This window comes from Chaetodon auriga, chromosome 9, assembly GCF_051107435.1.
Source record: "Chaetodon auriga isolate fChaAug3 chromosome 9, fChaAug3.hap1, whole genome shotgun sequence".
Classification (NCBI taxonomy): Eukaryota; Metazoa; Chordata; class Actinopteri; order Chaetodontiformes; family Chaetodontidae; genus Chaetodon; species Chaetodon auriga.
This window is the reverse complement of record NC_135082.1, coordinates 23,222,553-23,239,747: the sequence shown is the minus strand read 5'-3', so window position 1 is coordinate 23,239,747 and position 17,195 is coordinate 23,222,553. Positions and strand designations below refer to the sequence as shown.

The 17,195-nt window shown below is 41.9% G+C and overlaps 1 protein-coding gene across 2 annotated transcripts in view; it reads left to right on the top strand.

Moving 5' to 3' along the window:
- The window catches only part of LOC143325623 (teneurin-3), a 140,910-nt gene that overhangs the window by 71,335 nt on the left and 52,380 nt on the right, over positions 1 to 17,195 (top strand). For both annotated transcript variants that reach the window (XM_076738836.1, XM_076738835.1), the window contains exons 6-9: positions 8,403 to 8,528; positions 10,312 to 10,526; positions 15,634 to 15,844; positions 16,944 to 17,045. In XM_076738836.1, the coding sequence (XP_076594951.1) occupies positions 8,403 to 8,528; positions 10,312 to 10,526; positions 15,634 to 15,844; positions 16,944 to 17,045 (654 nt within the window). The remainder of the gene's footprint in view (positions 1 to 8,402; positions 8,529 to 10,311; positions 10,527 to 15,633; positions 15,845 to 16,943; positions 17,046 to 17,195) is intronic.

Genomic DNA, 17,195 nt, shown 5'->3' with positions numbered 1-17,195 from the left:
TATGTATGTCTGGATATATTTCCAAACCTGTTAGAATGATCTCAAACATGGTTATTCTGCCAAGGCCACATGCTCTCTCTCACAGCATTAACGAAAGTGAAAAATAATTTGTGGTTCTGCTTTCCGTTATTTGAATTCATCCCAAAATGTAATGGATCCTTCCTTCGCTCATGCTAAACCCTTCACACCAAGTTTCCTAAAAATCAGGCCAGCAGTTTTTCCGTAATCCTGCGGACAAACAGACAAACAAACTGAACCGAAAACATAACCTCTTTGACGGAGGTAAGACGAAATAAACACAGCAAGCCAGTCCTCACATATTTAATTATCAGACTGATGTGTTGAAGGTCTCAGCAATGGGAAAAATTAAAACGGCTTTGAAATGAAAATGTCAAAACCATAAACCATACCATTTTAATTGTCAGCATTCAGACCTGAGAGTCTTTTCATCTCGACCAGCAGCTTGTTTATGAAGACTTATGAGCAGATGACTTGGACTCACTGTCAAGCAGTTAAAGCTCGATTTGGACCCCAAAAGACTTCACGACTGCTCATGTCTCTTTCTGTCTCAATCAGACACACTCTTACGGTCTCGCCTCTACTAACACGGTCTCCCCAACACTTCATTTGTACAGCTAACAAGCTGTTAGCCTCATCAGTTCAAGGCCACACTCCTAACGGCGTTTTATCTGCAGCTGTCCTTCAAACTTGCATGCGACACTAGCTCCAATTAAAAAAAAGTCCTCTCTCTTCCTCCTCACGTTGGTCCACTTAGAAGGTTCTGTCCCTGATTGTGCCTGGAGGCAGTTCGAGAGGTGAAAATCTTATCTGTAAATTGTCCACTTTACCAGATATTCAAGGCTGAACATTTGTACCGACTGAGGGTTTAGACCAGAACTTTCCCTTTGATTCTCCAGCAGGGTAATTCATGGAAAAAATCAGCCTACATTTCCCAGCCTGGAAAGCAGATATCCTTTCAAAGAGATAGAGTTTGTGCACCGTAACACTATTAGATGCCGACACTACCAAATGTTGACATCTTAACGCTATATATTTGAAACAAATGAACCATCTAAGCAGACAAAATTAACTGTACAGTGAGGTATTTGCTTAAGTATTGCCACTGAATGCTTGTTATTGTCTGATGTGGAGGAGCGGCACAAGCTGTCACACGTGTGCATGAAAACCAGTAGTTTTTGTGCCAGAGGCGACATGTTTATTTCAGCTCCAGGGAGGGAAAACATGGCTCCATTATCAGCGGTGGTATTGGACAAACTTTAGACGTGTCATTCGGTCAAACAGAACCAATGATAGACAAGCTGCCGAGAGTGAATGAAGCCGGCGCGCCTCTTATTCTGTATGGAGTTTGATCTCTGCCAGCAGTATTTCTGTTCCACTGCCTTTTCCTTTTTGCAGAAATTTCAGATGTCCTGATATGATTCAGTAGCGTCTGTCTGACTAAGCTCTCAGTCAGATATGCAGACATGGCCCCAGTACAGTTTCCAACAAGGCATTCCTGTCTGTTTCCCTTTGACAGGGGGCTGTGCATCATCCCCACACTTGTGATCCCCAGTTCACAGAACGACAGCCAATTTATATCCTCTGGGGTTCCTGTTAAAACACAGGCAGAGAGGTTCAAATGGCCAGAGCAGATGGCCACGTCAAAACCAAACACAAGTTGAGGAGCTGAACTCTTGTAACAGAGGAAACCGAACCAAACACTTGAACTTTAAAGAAGACCTTGGTCCACAAAGCCTTTGTTGTACTAGAACCAAAGCCCGTTCTGTCAAACAGGAAATGCTTTTATGTCGGTCCGGAGGATGAACCAGCGCTCATCCTCCCTCCCTCCTTTGGGCGTTATTTCCTATGAGGACCTTTTTTTTTTTTTACAGCGTGTGTCAAAGCTGACTTCTTGCTAACCTTTAGAATCTTGACCACGGCAATAAACCCCTTACAGATTCATCTCTCCTCATGCCCTCCCTTGTCATCCAAGCCCTTAATCTTTACACTGTGCCTTTCTCCCCGAGCGGATATATAAGTATTCATCCAGCTTGGAGGCAGGGGAAATGTGACACAGTTGTATAAGGAGAAATATGGGGTTGTTGGGAAGATCTTATAACCAGTGTTTTATTGGTGAATGGAGAGAGGAGTGCTCTCCTGGAGGAGAGGTCATAAATGTGCGAGATCAATGTCAATATTCACAATCCCTTTATTGACTTAACTGTTTTGTTACTTGTTGTCGTTCATGATCTCTCGTCATAAAATTAGTATGGATGTATACATACTTTTTATAACTCGGCTGCTCCTCTGTGCTGGAATCAGATGCTATTTTTATTTGTACTTGCGCTCATGACAGATCTGCTCAGTTTACACGGGGAAACCGAGCAGAAACAGTCATTTGTTCAGCTGTTGTCACTAACACTTCTAGCAGATTGGATTCATTTACAACATTTTCATCCCAACAATCACCAACTTGTTTTAATTGTAGACCTGTCGGATGTTTGGGAATTGTATTTTTGGCCTGATTCCAGAGCGCGTGCTTGGTTCTTCAGCTCCTTTGGTGTGTGTGTGCGTGCGTGTGCATGCGTGTGTGTGAGTGAGTTAAACAGATGCAGCCCTCTGCCACTTGCCTCAGGTGTCTGAGAGTGTTTCCACCACTTCCTCTCTCTTTCATCCACTGCCAATTCACCTGCCAGGTGCAATGACTCAAATAGCTACAATGTGCACTCGTACTTTAATACCTTTCTACTGTCAGCTCTCACAATCCCATTCGTACAAAGTCAAACTCAGACAAAAACAGGAGCATCTGCATCTGTTACATATTGAAATTTTGTTTTGTGCTGAAGCTCAAGTTAAGACTAATATATTTCATGCTACTTGAGAAACAAATTAGTTCAAAGAAAAATGTTTTTTATGGATTGAGTTTAAAGAATACCGTGCAGAGCAGCCACTAAACTGGACTCTGGCTGACCCACAGCAGCAGCTCCTGTATTTCAAATGAGGCGCAAACCTGCTGAGGTGAGGCTTTCCAGTTCCAGCGCTGCAAACTGGCCTGATTGGAATTATTTCAGCAATTGTTCAGACAGAGGGAGCCAAATCAGGCCCGAGTCCAGGTTTGATGCTCTGATTGGATGCAGAAAGAGCATGTGGATTTTTTTTTTTTTTTTTAGAACCACACAACAAAGCAAATATGAAGATTTCCTCACTGAACATGTCTGACATTTTCATTTGCATGTCAGACATATGTGGAGAATATTCTAATTAAATGTGTCTTTAAATTAAGCATGGGATATTTTTTATTATTGCTTTGTAAAAGTGCATCTCAGCGATTTCTAATTTAGGAAGAAACTAATTCCTGAAATTTACAATTAAATTAATTGAAAAAGGAGAAAATCAGTTCACATAAATGCCTGCACATTGTACATTTTATTCTATCTATTGTTTACTGCTTCAACATTCTTTGTATATAATGTTTATTTTATATTTGACTCCAGTCCAGTGCATTGAGTGCAGTGTTGAAACCAGAGTCAGATTCCTTGTATTTACACACATACCTGGCCAATAAAGCCAGTTCTCATCCTGATTTTCAGCAAAGGCTCGTGGATTAAAGTGATACCTCTAATGACGCTATTGACATTGTTTGAACTTGATTGACTTTAATTGATTTTAATAAGAGGAGAGTGGACGAAACAGGTAGCTCCACTCATCAGTAGCGAGTGCCTTGTTGGAAAAACACTCATAGTAATGTAATACCAATAAGAAATTCTAGAAATCCCACAGAGACTAACAGAAGGTGACATTGAGCTTGCTTCAGTTGCCACAGGACCAAACTAAACAAACCCTAGCCTGGTCGATGTTGTGTTCGAGACGTCGTCGTTCCATTTGGGTTTGTTGGAGACTCTGTCCCAGAAAACAGGAACGTCTTAGCCATGCTCTGAGCTGTGCGGCTTATATCGAGGAGCCCCCCCAGGGACGTTGGTGGGGAGATGTACAGGCAGGTTCCAGCATAAAACAATGTTTATCTCAATCATTCTGTGGCTGTTGAGCTCCATGTTGTTGTTGGCACACCGTGACTCCAGATGGGCCACCTCTCTCTCTGGTTAATGGGCTAATTATGCTTGGTGACGAAGGCCATCAGAATGGCATCCGTTGCATATTTTAACAGAAACACTCAAGAAGTTTTAGAGTCGGTCGTGTTTTTAGTGCCTTCGGTTACTTAGCTGAATAATAATATTTATTTTCCCTAGAAAGAAGAGATACAGCTTTCACCTGTAGCATAATTAGTGCCGTGTTTCCAAGAATCATGTGAACAAGAAGGGGAAGTTGCTGTGAGCAGAGCCAGGAGGATTTTCTGGGGCTTGTGTTACATTTTTCCAGTGCAGAGGTGTTTGTGCTTTTGTACTCATGTTGTAAACTTACTAATTCACCCTCCTATGTGTTGTAAGTGGAGGTGCTCCACAGGGCAAATTTTGACTTCAGAGATTAGAGGCTAGCTTTTCCACCTTCTTGCCCAGGAAGAGAATTGCTCATGGCCCATAAATATTAATTGGACTGGCCTAGGCTACAGGAATAACTTATGCAAATTCTTAAATTGAGGGCTATTCACCTCAAAGCAATTTGTTGATGAGGTAAGTGGGGATTCAGTCCGTGGTGCACTAAGAGCAGTGAAGAGGGGAAGGCTCGTGGTGGTTCTGTGCAGTGGTTGATACACAAGAGCCCTCCGTCACACACAGTTTGCCTTCCGGTGGAGAGCTGGTGGTACTGGGAGACGGGAGTGCACAATGTTTAGCTGAGGAGAGTGTCTGGACTTATGGTAAATGAGTCTACAATCAGGAACTTTTACTCTAGCGCCACCACGAGGCTGACTTTTGCAGTGTATTCATCGTCCCTTGTGGATGAATTCTAATAACTTTGGAGATCCCCTGACTTTTAATCCAGCACCATCATTAGGTCAAAGATTCAATTTGACACTTTGGGTTTTGATTAAAAATCTGCAGAAGTAAATGTGTTTCAATTAGCCTCAGCTGAACTTTTTTTATTGCTAACTAGCACAAGTTAGCATGCTAACAGGCTAAATTAAGATGATGGCCTGGTAAATCTTAGATGCTAATCATCATGTTAGCATTGTCACTATGAGCATGTTTGCTATCAGCCTCACTGAGCTGCTAGCATAGCTGCAGATTCTCAGATTTGTTACAGAACAAATGCACAACAAAATGAAACAAAAAGCATATTGCATCTTCAGATATAAAGCAGCAATGCCGTGTGTTTGAGAGCACTGTCTGGCATGTCTCCTTTTGATAAAGTGCTGTGTCCTGTCGTCTGCCAGTCAGCTTAGAGACACATTTCTCTCTCAACGTTAAAAGGGTTCATTTTCCAAAATATTTAATGCTAATTTTATAAATACAGTTTTTGTGGAGTAAAAGATTATGCTACCTTTTATTCTTTAAGTAACACCTTAACCCGCTTTAATTTCATGCTGTCAATCATTTTGCAAGAGCAGGTGTCACTTTTGTCTGGTTTTTTTTTTTTTTTCCAGGCGGAGGGTTTTTAATGCTCCATGTCCTCAGTTGATCTTTGCAATTTGGGACCCAGCTCAGCACAAAGTGTTCTCTGAGGATACTGGAGCCTTTGCTCAGTTTAAAGCCACCAACATGTTAGTCTAAGAAGTGAAAATATTTACACAGTGAGCTGTTAGAAAAAGTTGGTATTTAAATGTAGGAGTTTTACAGCCAAACTAGGCCAAGGAGAGCGTTCTGTGTGTTTGGATTCAGTTTTGGGGACAAATGAGAATATCTTTAGAGAATTTGTCTAATTCTTGTTACAATAAGTTGCAGGTTTTGTCTGCATCTGTCTGCGTTGCCGGTGAACTTACACAGAGTCTGATCTGAACCTGGTTGAAGATGACATTTTGAAACCATGATGTCAGTAGCAACAGCAAACCTCATAGCAAAACCTGTTAAACAAACACACAACAAAAGTACACAGATCTTGCATGTTTTCACATCCGGAGGTGCTGTCAGACTCGTCCGTTCAGGGTGTTTAGAAAAGTCAGTCTCGTCAGAAATATTGACGAAGCAGTCAGCATTAATTTCTGTTTCATGGGCAACTGAAATGGATTCTGACACTGAGGATGATGCTGGCTGAATGTACTCGACAGCCAGACATTATCACTCAATGATAAATGTACATTATTTGATTGGAAATCAAGGCTGCAGAGCGCCTATTAATTTCATCTACCAAGGACTATGCTGTGTGTATCCTCACTAAACCGATGCCAAGTATATTCATCAGCAGGCTTTAAAGAAAACACTCAGAGTGGGCGATATGGCCTAAATCTTCCATCACAGTATTTGTAATTTCATATCATGGTAATGGTACCTAAATAAATAGGAATTTGCCTTGACTGCAGACTGTCCTTCAAGATCCATATTCAACATTTGACTCAAAAATGAAAAACCAAACTAGGCGTCTTGTATCGAATTTAGGGATGTCTGTCTTCCTCCAACTGCAAAACTGTGCAGTCAACCTTCATGTCCGTCCTTCACTAAGGAGACGTTCTGTATTGTCATGCTGCCCCATCAGCACTTCAGCAGCTAAACCCTGTGTATCATAGCGCATTACGCTTGATCACAAATGACAAATTTCGTGCTCATCATTGTTCTCTGTATCACACGGTTGGATGGACTTCCTTACAGTCGAGAATAAATAGCCTTCTCATGTTATTCATCTATAAAGCTCTGCTGTTGCAGCTTCCAAACTACCTCACATCTAGAGCCCTGCATCCCCCTCAGAGATTTTAAAGCTTTATTGATGTTTTTTTTATGGTTCTTGTAACTGTTTTTATTAATTCCTTGTTAATTGTGTGATTCTGTTTGCTGATTATGTTCTTGTGAGTGTTTCTTGTTTTCAGGTCTCTCTTGGAAAAGAGATCTTTATCTCAAAAAGACAGCCTGATTAAATGAAGATTAGATTAAAATAAAAAAATAACATAACAATACAGTAATCTTTCTTTAAATTCAATTAAAATATTAGAATAATACTTTAAAATAACCATACCATGTCGAGAAGTCACACCACTTTCAGTCACAAGTTCTTGGGTTGGTTACGATGCCTTCACTGTCCTCCATGTTTTCTTGTCACCATCTTCTTCTCCTCCAGCTTGGAGGTGCATTACCGCCACTAACTGTCGCTCTTGTGGTCACGTGGGCCCCGCTGCCTAAATCACGTTACCTAGTGAGATCACGTGAGAATTGCTAGAATCCAGCCCTGAGTTGCTACGTAACCTTCCGGAGACACTTAGAAATAGCTCCTGTGTTCAAAGCAGTGTTACCAAATCTCTACCGGTGGACACGTTTGTACTTTAGCACATTATATACCGTCATATTGCCCAATCCTACAAAACACACACCTGTTTTTTTTTAACAAAGCACAGACTGATGTGCTGTCCATATGAGTTTCCCATCTCTCTTTTGGTCTCCTTCACATTTGATGTTCTCTCTGGCCCCGCATCCACCTCTCAAGTTATTTGCCGCAGTCAATATCCATCTTCCCAGCAAGCGACGTGTGTTGGAGAAAAGTTCCTCCCGCAGATCAAATGGTTGGAAATCAAGATGCTTCCTCAGCATGTTCCCAGGCTGGTGACTTTGAAGGAGATTGGCCCTCTCGCTGCGCTCACAGAAGCACCTCAGTTTCCCAAAACAACAAGAACACAGTTTGATTGCATCCAATACTGTGACAATAAAGCAGGTTGGCTGAATGAAAGCCAGACACAGTTTAGTTATGTAAGAGAACTAGAGGGGTGTTGCAGCATCTTACCCTCTCACTTCCTCCTCCCGCTGTGACTGTCTGTCTCAATAAACTGCCTTCCACTTTTGTAAAAGTCTCTCACTTTCTGCCTCCGTCTCTCTCTTTCGCTCACATGTAACTGCATCTCCGTGTCCTTCCTGCTTTGTGTTAGACTTGGACAGTTTAAGACTTGTCCAGTCGGCCTCGTCCCTTTGTCTGAAGTGAAGGCTTTGTGTCAAAACAGAAATTCTGCTCTCTTTGATACAGTAGCTGTTTCTGTGCAGACACTCTGGCACGTTAATGAACAGTGCTCCCCGAGGAGACATGCTGGAGCAACAGGGTTCCTAAGTTTCGATTGAAATGACTTCGTCTGGCCCCTATCAGCGCTGTGTTTACACAAAAGCCACCCATGGCAGAGTAGCCTCAGAAAACAAAAATGCGACGTGAAATGTTGGAAGTTAAGCTGTTTTTTTTTTCTGCCTGCATTGGGTCCATCCATTGTGCTCTCCCACAGGTCTTTTGTGCTTAAGTGGCTTGATTGTTTTTGTGCGGCTGTTTGCTTATTTGTTTATCCATTTCTACAAGCCCACACAGCTTTTTTGTGTATTTCACAGCAATGCACCTTTTCGGCCTCAATTGGCAGCTCCAAGAGTTGGACAACCAGCCGGCATTTGAAAACGGAGGAGTTGGGAAGACAGGGCCCACTCAGTCGAGCATAGTGACAGCTCTGGCTGCTGACGGTGAGAAAATAAAAGACTGATATCTGAATAAACTGCTAATTAACATTTACAGTATCAATGCACAAGATTAATACCGTTTATTCTTCTGCTGGTTTCCCTGCATCCCAGAAGCTTCTTTTGGTCAAGGTTATTGGCATTGCTTGCTGTATGTACATGTATTGTGCCATCAGGGTTAAGTTCTTTTCACATCTGAAATGAATAAACCGTTTACTGGTTTTAAATGTGCAACAACTCTCAGCGTGAAAGAAAATAAGGCTGTAATTACTGCTTTTTGAATTTAAATGCCAACTTAAAAAAAAAGAAAAGGTTAAAAGATCTTTAAAGCAACAAAATACAAATGAATTAAATCAAGTTAAGGTTCAAATGATGATTAAGAAAGACAAATTGCAACAACAAACCATTTGGCCTTGTGAGCGACAGAGTGAAATGTTAGGTGCTCGATGCCCAGTCAGCCTTTAGTTTATTGAAATCTTTCACCTTCTGAATATTAATCGACTTATTCCAGACAGCTTTGTACTGCCTAATCATAATCTTGGACCATTGTGTATTCAACAACAAGCAGGCCGGCGATCTCGGCTCACCTTTACAGCAAAAGCCACCGAATTAATCTCTAAGCACACTCAGGTGTTTAGAATGCATGACCACGAAAGCATTAATTGAGTTGAGTAGGCCAAGCAAAAGCTCAATTGTTTAAACTTGCCTAGATTTAAATCCTCATAAGTACTGCTAATTAAGATAGCATGAGGCAGGTTTTGGACTGTTTAAAGGCAATCAATAGCCGGCTATTATTCTCCCCAGAGGTAAACTTGGCTTCCAGTCTTCACTTTGACTGAAGCTAAAGTGACAGGCAATGGCCTCATTACGCACACAACACTGAAGGGTGCAAATAATGGAGGTCTGGCACAAACAGATACACTCACGGCTAAAGCACGCACAGGTCTACACTCTTTAACACTCCGTACAAGATGCAGGAGCAAAGGTTGAGTTGTTATTATGTTGCAGGACAAGTCTGCATCATCCACCTAACAAGTTAAAAGTCATCGCCGCAGTAAATTGTAAAGAGCACAGCTGCGGTTGTTCCACAAGAGAGCTTCAGACAGGGAGGACTTGAAAACGCTTTACAGATTTTTCTTCTTAACAATGAAATCTGTTCCTATAATAGCACCTCGCGGTCTACAGTTTTTCATGTGAGCATGAGTCATATTAAAACCGGCCATCCCTCCATCTTTGGCGCTGTAAGGACACACTTTAAGGACATCATTCGCAAAATTGTTTTGATTTGCTGTTATTGCTCTGGCAAGGTAGCGCTCAGTATATCTGACAGATTCCATTTAGACCTTATCTGAGATGAAGCCTCACTCTATGAGTCACCAGGACCAGAGAAAAAATGGGAGTTGTGGCCTGTTAAGAGTCTTATAAAAAGCCAATTATACCCGGTCATTTTTTTCAGTGAGCAGTGCATCATGGACCACAGGGAACCATTACTTTTAATCCCGCCTTGGTTGGTCATCTCTCATTTGGAAAAGATATGACTATCTTATTGTTAAGTCCCTGCTTGAATACGATTGCACAAAAAGCAAAAGACAGAATGCAGAATTCACTGATGTCCAGAGATCAAAGACTGCACGAAAAACAAGATTGTATTTTAGATGTGAGTGTGAGGGTTTTAGTTGATGGCACGAAAGGCTCTGTGATAACTGATTTATACCGTATCACCTTAGCTGTGCTGCGGATCCTGTCATATCTAACACAGTCTGGGTGGGGGGGTGTTTCTGTCTTCTAGGAAGGAACAGCGTGCTTCATCAGGAGAACAACTCCATCGATACTGGGCAGGTGGACATTGGGAAGAGGGTGGGTCAGAGCGTCCCACCGGGGGTCTTCTGGCGTTCTCAACTCAGCATGGAGCAGCCTCGCTTCCTTAAGTTCAACATCTCGGTACAGAAGAACGCTCTGATTGGAGTCTATGGACGAAAGGGTCTCGCGCCATCTCACACTCAGGTAAAGCCTTTTTAAAATGTTTCTAAATCTGCTTTAGGTTAAAGACCCTTTGAAACTGACACCTTGTTACACTTTAAAGCACAACTATGTAACTTTTAAAAGAAGGGACTACATCTTTCTCTAACAAATGAGACGTTGAATTCAGAAGCAATAAAATGCATCATTTGTTAATTAAATACACTCAGGGGTCTTGCAGCTCCAGCCTTACTGCGTCTGGTATGACCAGTGGTTTATGGTGACTAATGTTATCTAAAGTGAGCAGACTTTGATAGATATTGCTGTTGAACTGATATTACTTAATTTGCTCACTGCCTTTAAGTCTCTTTTCTGTACTTGTGCTACTGTTAGAATGCCACATATAAACATTTCAATGGTTTTATTACATAAATGAAGCAAGAATATGAGGAATTGAAGGGAAACTCATTTGTCATTTTCCTGTAATACACACCTGTGGCCACAGCGGTCGCTGTTTTTATAAGTTACACTGTCTGGCTTTTATGGGGATCTCATCCGACATGAGGTGGTGTAAACGTGAAATCTAACCAACCAAGGCAAACAGCTTTTCTTCTCTCCAAATTTGGTTTTACACATGAAAATGATCTATCTGCATTATGTCCTACTAAACATCCTGTATCAACATGATTTACATCATATTAAGCCTGCATTATGTACTTTTTTGTTTGGGGGCACTAAAAGCCATAAACACGCACTGACATATTTATCACCTTCTAAAAATGTGATGGTGAATGTGTTACATGTTAGTATGATATTAATTGTGTTTTAGCTCTATTTTGGTCTCCGCCAGCTGCTGAGTAAAATATCTGGCTCCTTAGCTGCTAAATGCTCGACTATCTTCTCCAGCCAGGCGCTGACTTTGTCTGTCGGCCATTTAGTGCTGGGCAGGTAGCGCGCAGTGGTTTTTAAAGCTCTATCGCTGGAAACAGCCGCCTGTCTGTGAAGATTCTCATTCATCCAGGTCATGGTACTTCTAAGTGCTTCCAAAGGCCTTGCTGGTGGTTCTAGAAGGTGTTTTGCCTCTTATCTCATCCAGAACTGAAGAAGCTTTTTGGATGAGAGACGAAACGTCTTCTAGAACCACGAGCAGTGGCCTTTGGAAGCACTTCGAAACAGCTGCCTGCTGCGTCTGGACATGACCAGAGCGAGAGCGGTGAGACTGAACCCGAACAGTCGGCTAAAGAAGGACAAAATGGTCCATAGAGCTGAGGGGAGCTGAAGAGCTCACGACAATAATAGTAATTTTATTTCTTCTCTGGATGAATCACTAGAAGTGGCATTAAATGCAGTCATGTGATCAGTTGCGTGGATGTAAAGTGGCCACTTCGCTGTCTCAAAAAAAAGCTTCTTTCTGAGCAGAATCAAAACTGTACATTAAAGTAAATCTGCATCAAACAATGCACATTAATTAGAAAGGTTATTGAATAGAGCTGATAACAGGGTCCATTATTCAAAGTCCAGACATGCATGCATTTGTAAATTAGAACCGGGCAGTGGTTTAGTTTCAGTTTTCTCCTCTCAGCTTCGATTTGCCTGTGTGGGCATGCACGTCTTTCACTTCCACTAAACGTCTGCCATTTGCAAATTGAAGGGTTTCCAAAATGTCTGATGTGTCACTTGAATGACATTTCTGGGCATCCGAATGTCCAATGTCTGGCGATGGTGATGGAAGCACTCAGACAATGGCCATTTTCCACCACACTTGACTGCAAAAGCTCTTAGCTTCACCTTCTTGACATTCTCTCTTAGTAAAGATGGGCTTCACTCAAGTGTAGACAGTTAGGGCCACTCTTTGATGGAAGAAAGGCCGACGCGAGTGACAACAGGTGAGCTGGATTGCACTCTCAAGGTGAAAAAAGGAAGCCAGACAAAATCAAAGACCAAAGGGTACTAATTAACAACACACTACTTTTATGTCTCAGGCAATTGTTGTACAGACACTCAAGCTTGTCAATGCTGGACACTGTGTCCATTGTGGCAACCTCTAAATTACGTACTGTTCAGGGACCAGGGGCACAAATCAATGCATTTACTTAACTGAGCATGAAAGACCCCAATGAGAGATATTGACTGTTAGTTGCATTCACCGCTTGGAAGACAAGACAACATTTAAGTGCAACAGCCTTTCCACCCTTCTCAAATATAGACTTCCTCCATCTGCTATTGAGTGTCTGTCTGTGCTGATACAAAAACCAAACAAGTCCGAAGAAACAAACTTTGTAGTTGTAGTTTTTTCCTGAAGAATTTGTACTCTGTTGTCACCAAATGCCAGGCTGAATCCGCTCCATCTAAAGGCTGAATTTACAGGCTCGGAGCGTTCTCCCTCTGTCTGCGAGGCATCCGGCCCTTTTTCCATGCTTGGTCTCTTGCGTGTTATTCACTGGCATTGTTGGATTGAGATGAGTTTTCGGGGGGAGGGGGCTTTCACCCCGGCTAATCGAGATGTATGCACTTGGCCAGGAGGTTTAGGGCTTGTGGGATGAACTGTTTTATTACTTCCCCCTCAAGCCAGCAACACAAAGAAGTCAACTTCCGCCAGGTTAATATCCCTCCCCTGCCCCCCTGCTCCACTCAAAGGGGTTTAAATCACAGTGTTGACTTCACCTGCCCTTTGCTTAATGCTCTCTTTCCTGTCGTTTGTAAGTCAACTGAAAGGTTGCTTGGGTCCTTGTTTGTTACATTCTTGAGCACCAAATCCGGTTTTAATATATTTCTTGTCCCCTTCTCTCAACTATTTCGAAGTCTGTTGTGTTTCTAGGAGACTGGATGTTGTGGACGTACTGATTCAAAGCTGCATTAATGAATTTCTGAGCAGCTTGTTAAGTTATTTTGGCTAAAGTGTTCGCAAATAGTTGCCGTGACACATCAAACAGAAAGAGAGTAACCCCAGCATTCATCTGAAGTTGTGTTGCTGGCCACCTGATGAATGTAAGTCCAACATTTATTTTTCTTTTAGCTCTGGTTTGGTTTCCAACAACTCGTGAGAAAAAATATCTGGCTTTTTAGTGAAGTTATGAGCCAATTCATGACTCTGTCTCTGTGCCATTTGGTGCTGAGCAGATAGTGGACTGTACAGTTGGTTTATCATTGCTTTTCTGCTAAAAACAGCTTCCTGCTGCTTCTGGAAATGGGGTTCGTGAGGGGTTGTTTTGATTTATTGTGGGCCATGAAACCAATACAATGAACTGAAAGAGACTAAAAAGCTGAATAGAGCTGCAGATTAGGTTGAAAATTGAGTTTTGGGTGGGAATTCTCACATTACAGTGTCAGCTAGTGCAGTACAAATCCTTATTAATGCAGTTTTAAAAGGCAAATGTTAAATTGTTATTGGTATTGTTACATTTATATTTCCCTTTTTAAATTTTACATGACAAAAACAATCAAAAACACCAACATTTCTGGTTTTTAACATATTTTATGAGTTGGGGGGGGGGGGGGGGGGGCTCTTGCTGATCTGCAGCTCTATTAGTTACTGTGCATTTTCCCCCATGTCCCACTCTTTACTTTTATTTTATTTTATAACTGGACGCATGTTTGCAGCTGTTCTTACCATGTGAGCATGGTGCTTTTTGTGAACTGAAGTGTGCAGGGTCCTCCTGCTGCAGGAAAGATACACTCACTTTGAACTGCTACCTCTTTTAAAGAAATCAGACTTTTTTATTTTGAATTAAAATGATATGCTACTTATTTAAAAAGCATGAGTGTGATACAGTTTTTTTTTTTTTTTATTTAAATTTCAGTCAAAAATCAATGGCTTCACAGTTCATCAAAGCTCTCTGCAAACAGCCTCATCATTGGATTTAAATCCGAGCTTCTCTAGAAACTGACTACAGTGCCAATCTGTATGCATCACACTCCTAAGCAACCCACAGACTCTTTTCCACTCCTCTCTATAGGCTCAGTACATCTGTGTAGCTACCAATTGCTTTAGCCAGGAGATCTGTCTGCATCTGCTGTGCTCCTCTGCAGCCTGTAGTCTGTTCGGGGATTGCTTGTATGTGTTACATTGTTTTGTGCTGCAGTGCTCTGTATCCTACAGCTTCAGTCAAAATGAGGTTCAGGTGTTGAGCAGGTGCAGTGAGAGCAGATGCGCCGCTTTATTCGTTTCACTTGGCAGGGATGACTCGTTACTCCTTGTTTACCCCGTAAATCAATGTTTGTTTGAAAAAAAGAAAATAGAGAGAAACTGTTATGCTGCATTCCCAACATACAGCAGAAAAATAAGCCTGAGGTATAGACTATGTTACATTTATTCTTTATGATATACTGTGTGTTTACTATGTATACTGTACTGTAAACTGTGCGTCTGTTAGTTTCTAGTTAAAGATTCTGGCCTTACCAACAAGGACATATTTGGTTTGAATTATTTGTAGATATGATATATTCAATTCATTTTGATAATGCAGTCAGTTTCCATACTGTTTTTGAGGGAGTCCTGGGTATTAAACAATAAAACAATTCAAACATATCAAACATTAGTAACAGCTTTCACAGTCTGCCAGATCAAGTGTAGCAATTTTGTGCTTTAATCAGTAGATAAATGAAATGTTGCATAGATGCTATTGAAGAAAGTTTTTATTTAGTCTTTTGTATTTTGTGCAGGTACACCAGCAGTGAAAAACACTGAATTTTAAGCGCACATCTACACAGTCCATTATCAATGTTAATTTAACAGATTATAAAAAGCCCGCTGCCAGAGTCTTTTTAAGTGCACTCCCGTCAGAGTTAACAATGTGTTTTTGGAATATTTTTGAGCATTTGCCCCAGAGCCATATCGGCTCGATCAGTATACAAACAACTCTCCAGACAACATCTATCAACTCCAAATAACTGTCACTGAAAAATCAACACTTATTATACTGGAATATTTGCTGTGTACACAAACCTGTTCTTGTTGCGTCTTGCATTACGACTTTGAAGAGTTTCTCTCAGACTGTTCGGGAAATCACTAGAGGAGCTGTATACAAAGCATCCAACGGAGGAAAATATAAGCTTTTTGAACTCCCCTGCCTCTTTACTGCCTGATTTAATTAGACCGACATTAAAATAACAATCATCTGCTTCTGTCGCAATCCCGGGTGTTGTTTTGCAGTATGACTTTGTGGAGCTATTGGACGGCAGCCGGCTTATCGCCAAGGAGCATCGGACTCTGAGTGAACCGGAGACGAGGGCCCGGCTGGATCACTCGGTCGCCGTCCACCAGGCCGGATTCATCCAGTACCTGGACTTGGGGGTGTGGCACCTGGCCTTTTATAATGACGGACGGAACGTGGAGGCTGTGTCCTATAACACCATCATCCAGGGTACGAGGACACACATCTGCTGCAATGGCTGCTGACTGTGATTGGAATGATGTGTAATGACATGTTTGGAGGACTTTAATTTCCTTAAGCAGCTGCGTCCGCAGGAACAAAGAGTTAGGTTGTGGGAAATTCTGGCTACGACACAAACAAGCGGAGCCTTTCCAAGTTTGAGCCACCTAGGAGGCAGATCTGGGTTTCATAGGACGGTAGTGGATTATTGTGCTCAACACTATAATACGAGACCATACACGGCATTGATCCTTCCTTCCTAACAACCTCTTCAGTGTTCTGCAGTCTGTGAAATTTCCTTGTGGGTTTTGAGGTAGGAAAAACACTAAGGTTGAGTTAAGGTTTTTCTTTTTCTATTTCCTTCGGGGAGATCCATTGATCTGGCCCTACAAATACAAAGGTATTGATGTGTGAGGTCAAAATTGCCTGGGTCCCGACGCTGGCTCAATGAACATCCAATACAAGCTAGAGTAATAACAAAAAAGTTTGCCCTCTTAACGCCGATCAAAATGAGGGTCCTGGTCCTTTGGGGGTGCCCTTTATGAGCGATGGTCTGTTGAATGAACACAAGATCTGTCTGTAGGATATGTCAGATTAACTTCAACTCAGAAAGGATTTGAGCTGTAAACACTCAGGAGATTGCATGGCTTGTGTGGGCATGATCAGTCATTCAAGGGGCTGAGGGGGGAGGATGAGGCACTGGAGGAGTCAGGAGGAAAGGAAAATGTGTCAAGGAAATGGAATTATTTGGTCTAATTTAAAATGCCTGTTTGGCTTTTACTTAACATGGCTTAGAGGGGAACAGTGGGGCTGCAGTATACATGTTATGGAGGCTTAGACCTTAGTGGGACATGGACAAATAGCTGTAAATGTATGCCATGCCCGATACGAGTGCTGCAGATAAGGGATGCTCAGAGAGACTAGATTCATGCAGGGGAAAAAAAGATAAGTTGGTATCGTGGCTGTCTTGCACTATTTCTTAAACTGTACAGTTGTCAAATGTAATATTGAGGAGGAATTTCAGATTTGCTCCAATATGACAATCTGATGCGTTATTAATAGTTGGACCGGCTCTCCGCTGTACCCACAGATTCTGTCACAGAGTGCACACACAACTGTTACGGGAACGGAGAGTGTGTGGCGGGATCCTGCCACTGCTTCCCAGGATTCATAGGGCCGTACTGTTCCAGAGGTAATTACGAAGCTCATCTGTTACTTTTATTCTGGCCATTCAGCACATGATTGTATAATTTTTTTATTTGGGATAACTGAGGGTCAGTTACCCCCGCACAGTGAAGGTTAATGGATTTTCACATATGGTGCTCAAAGCATTGAAAAAGAT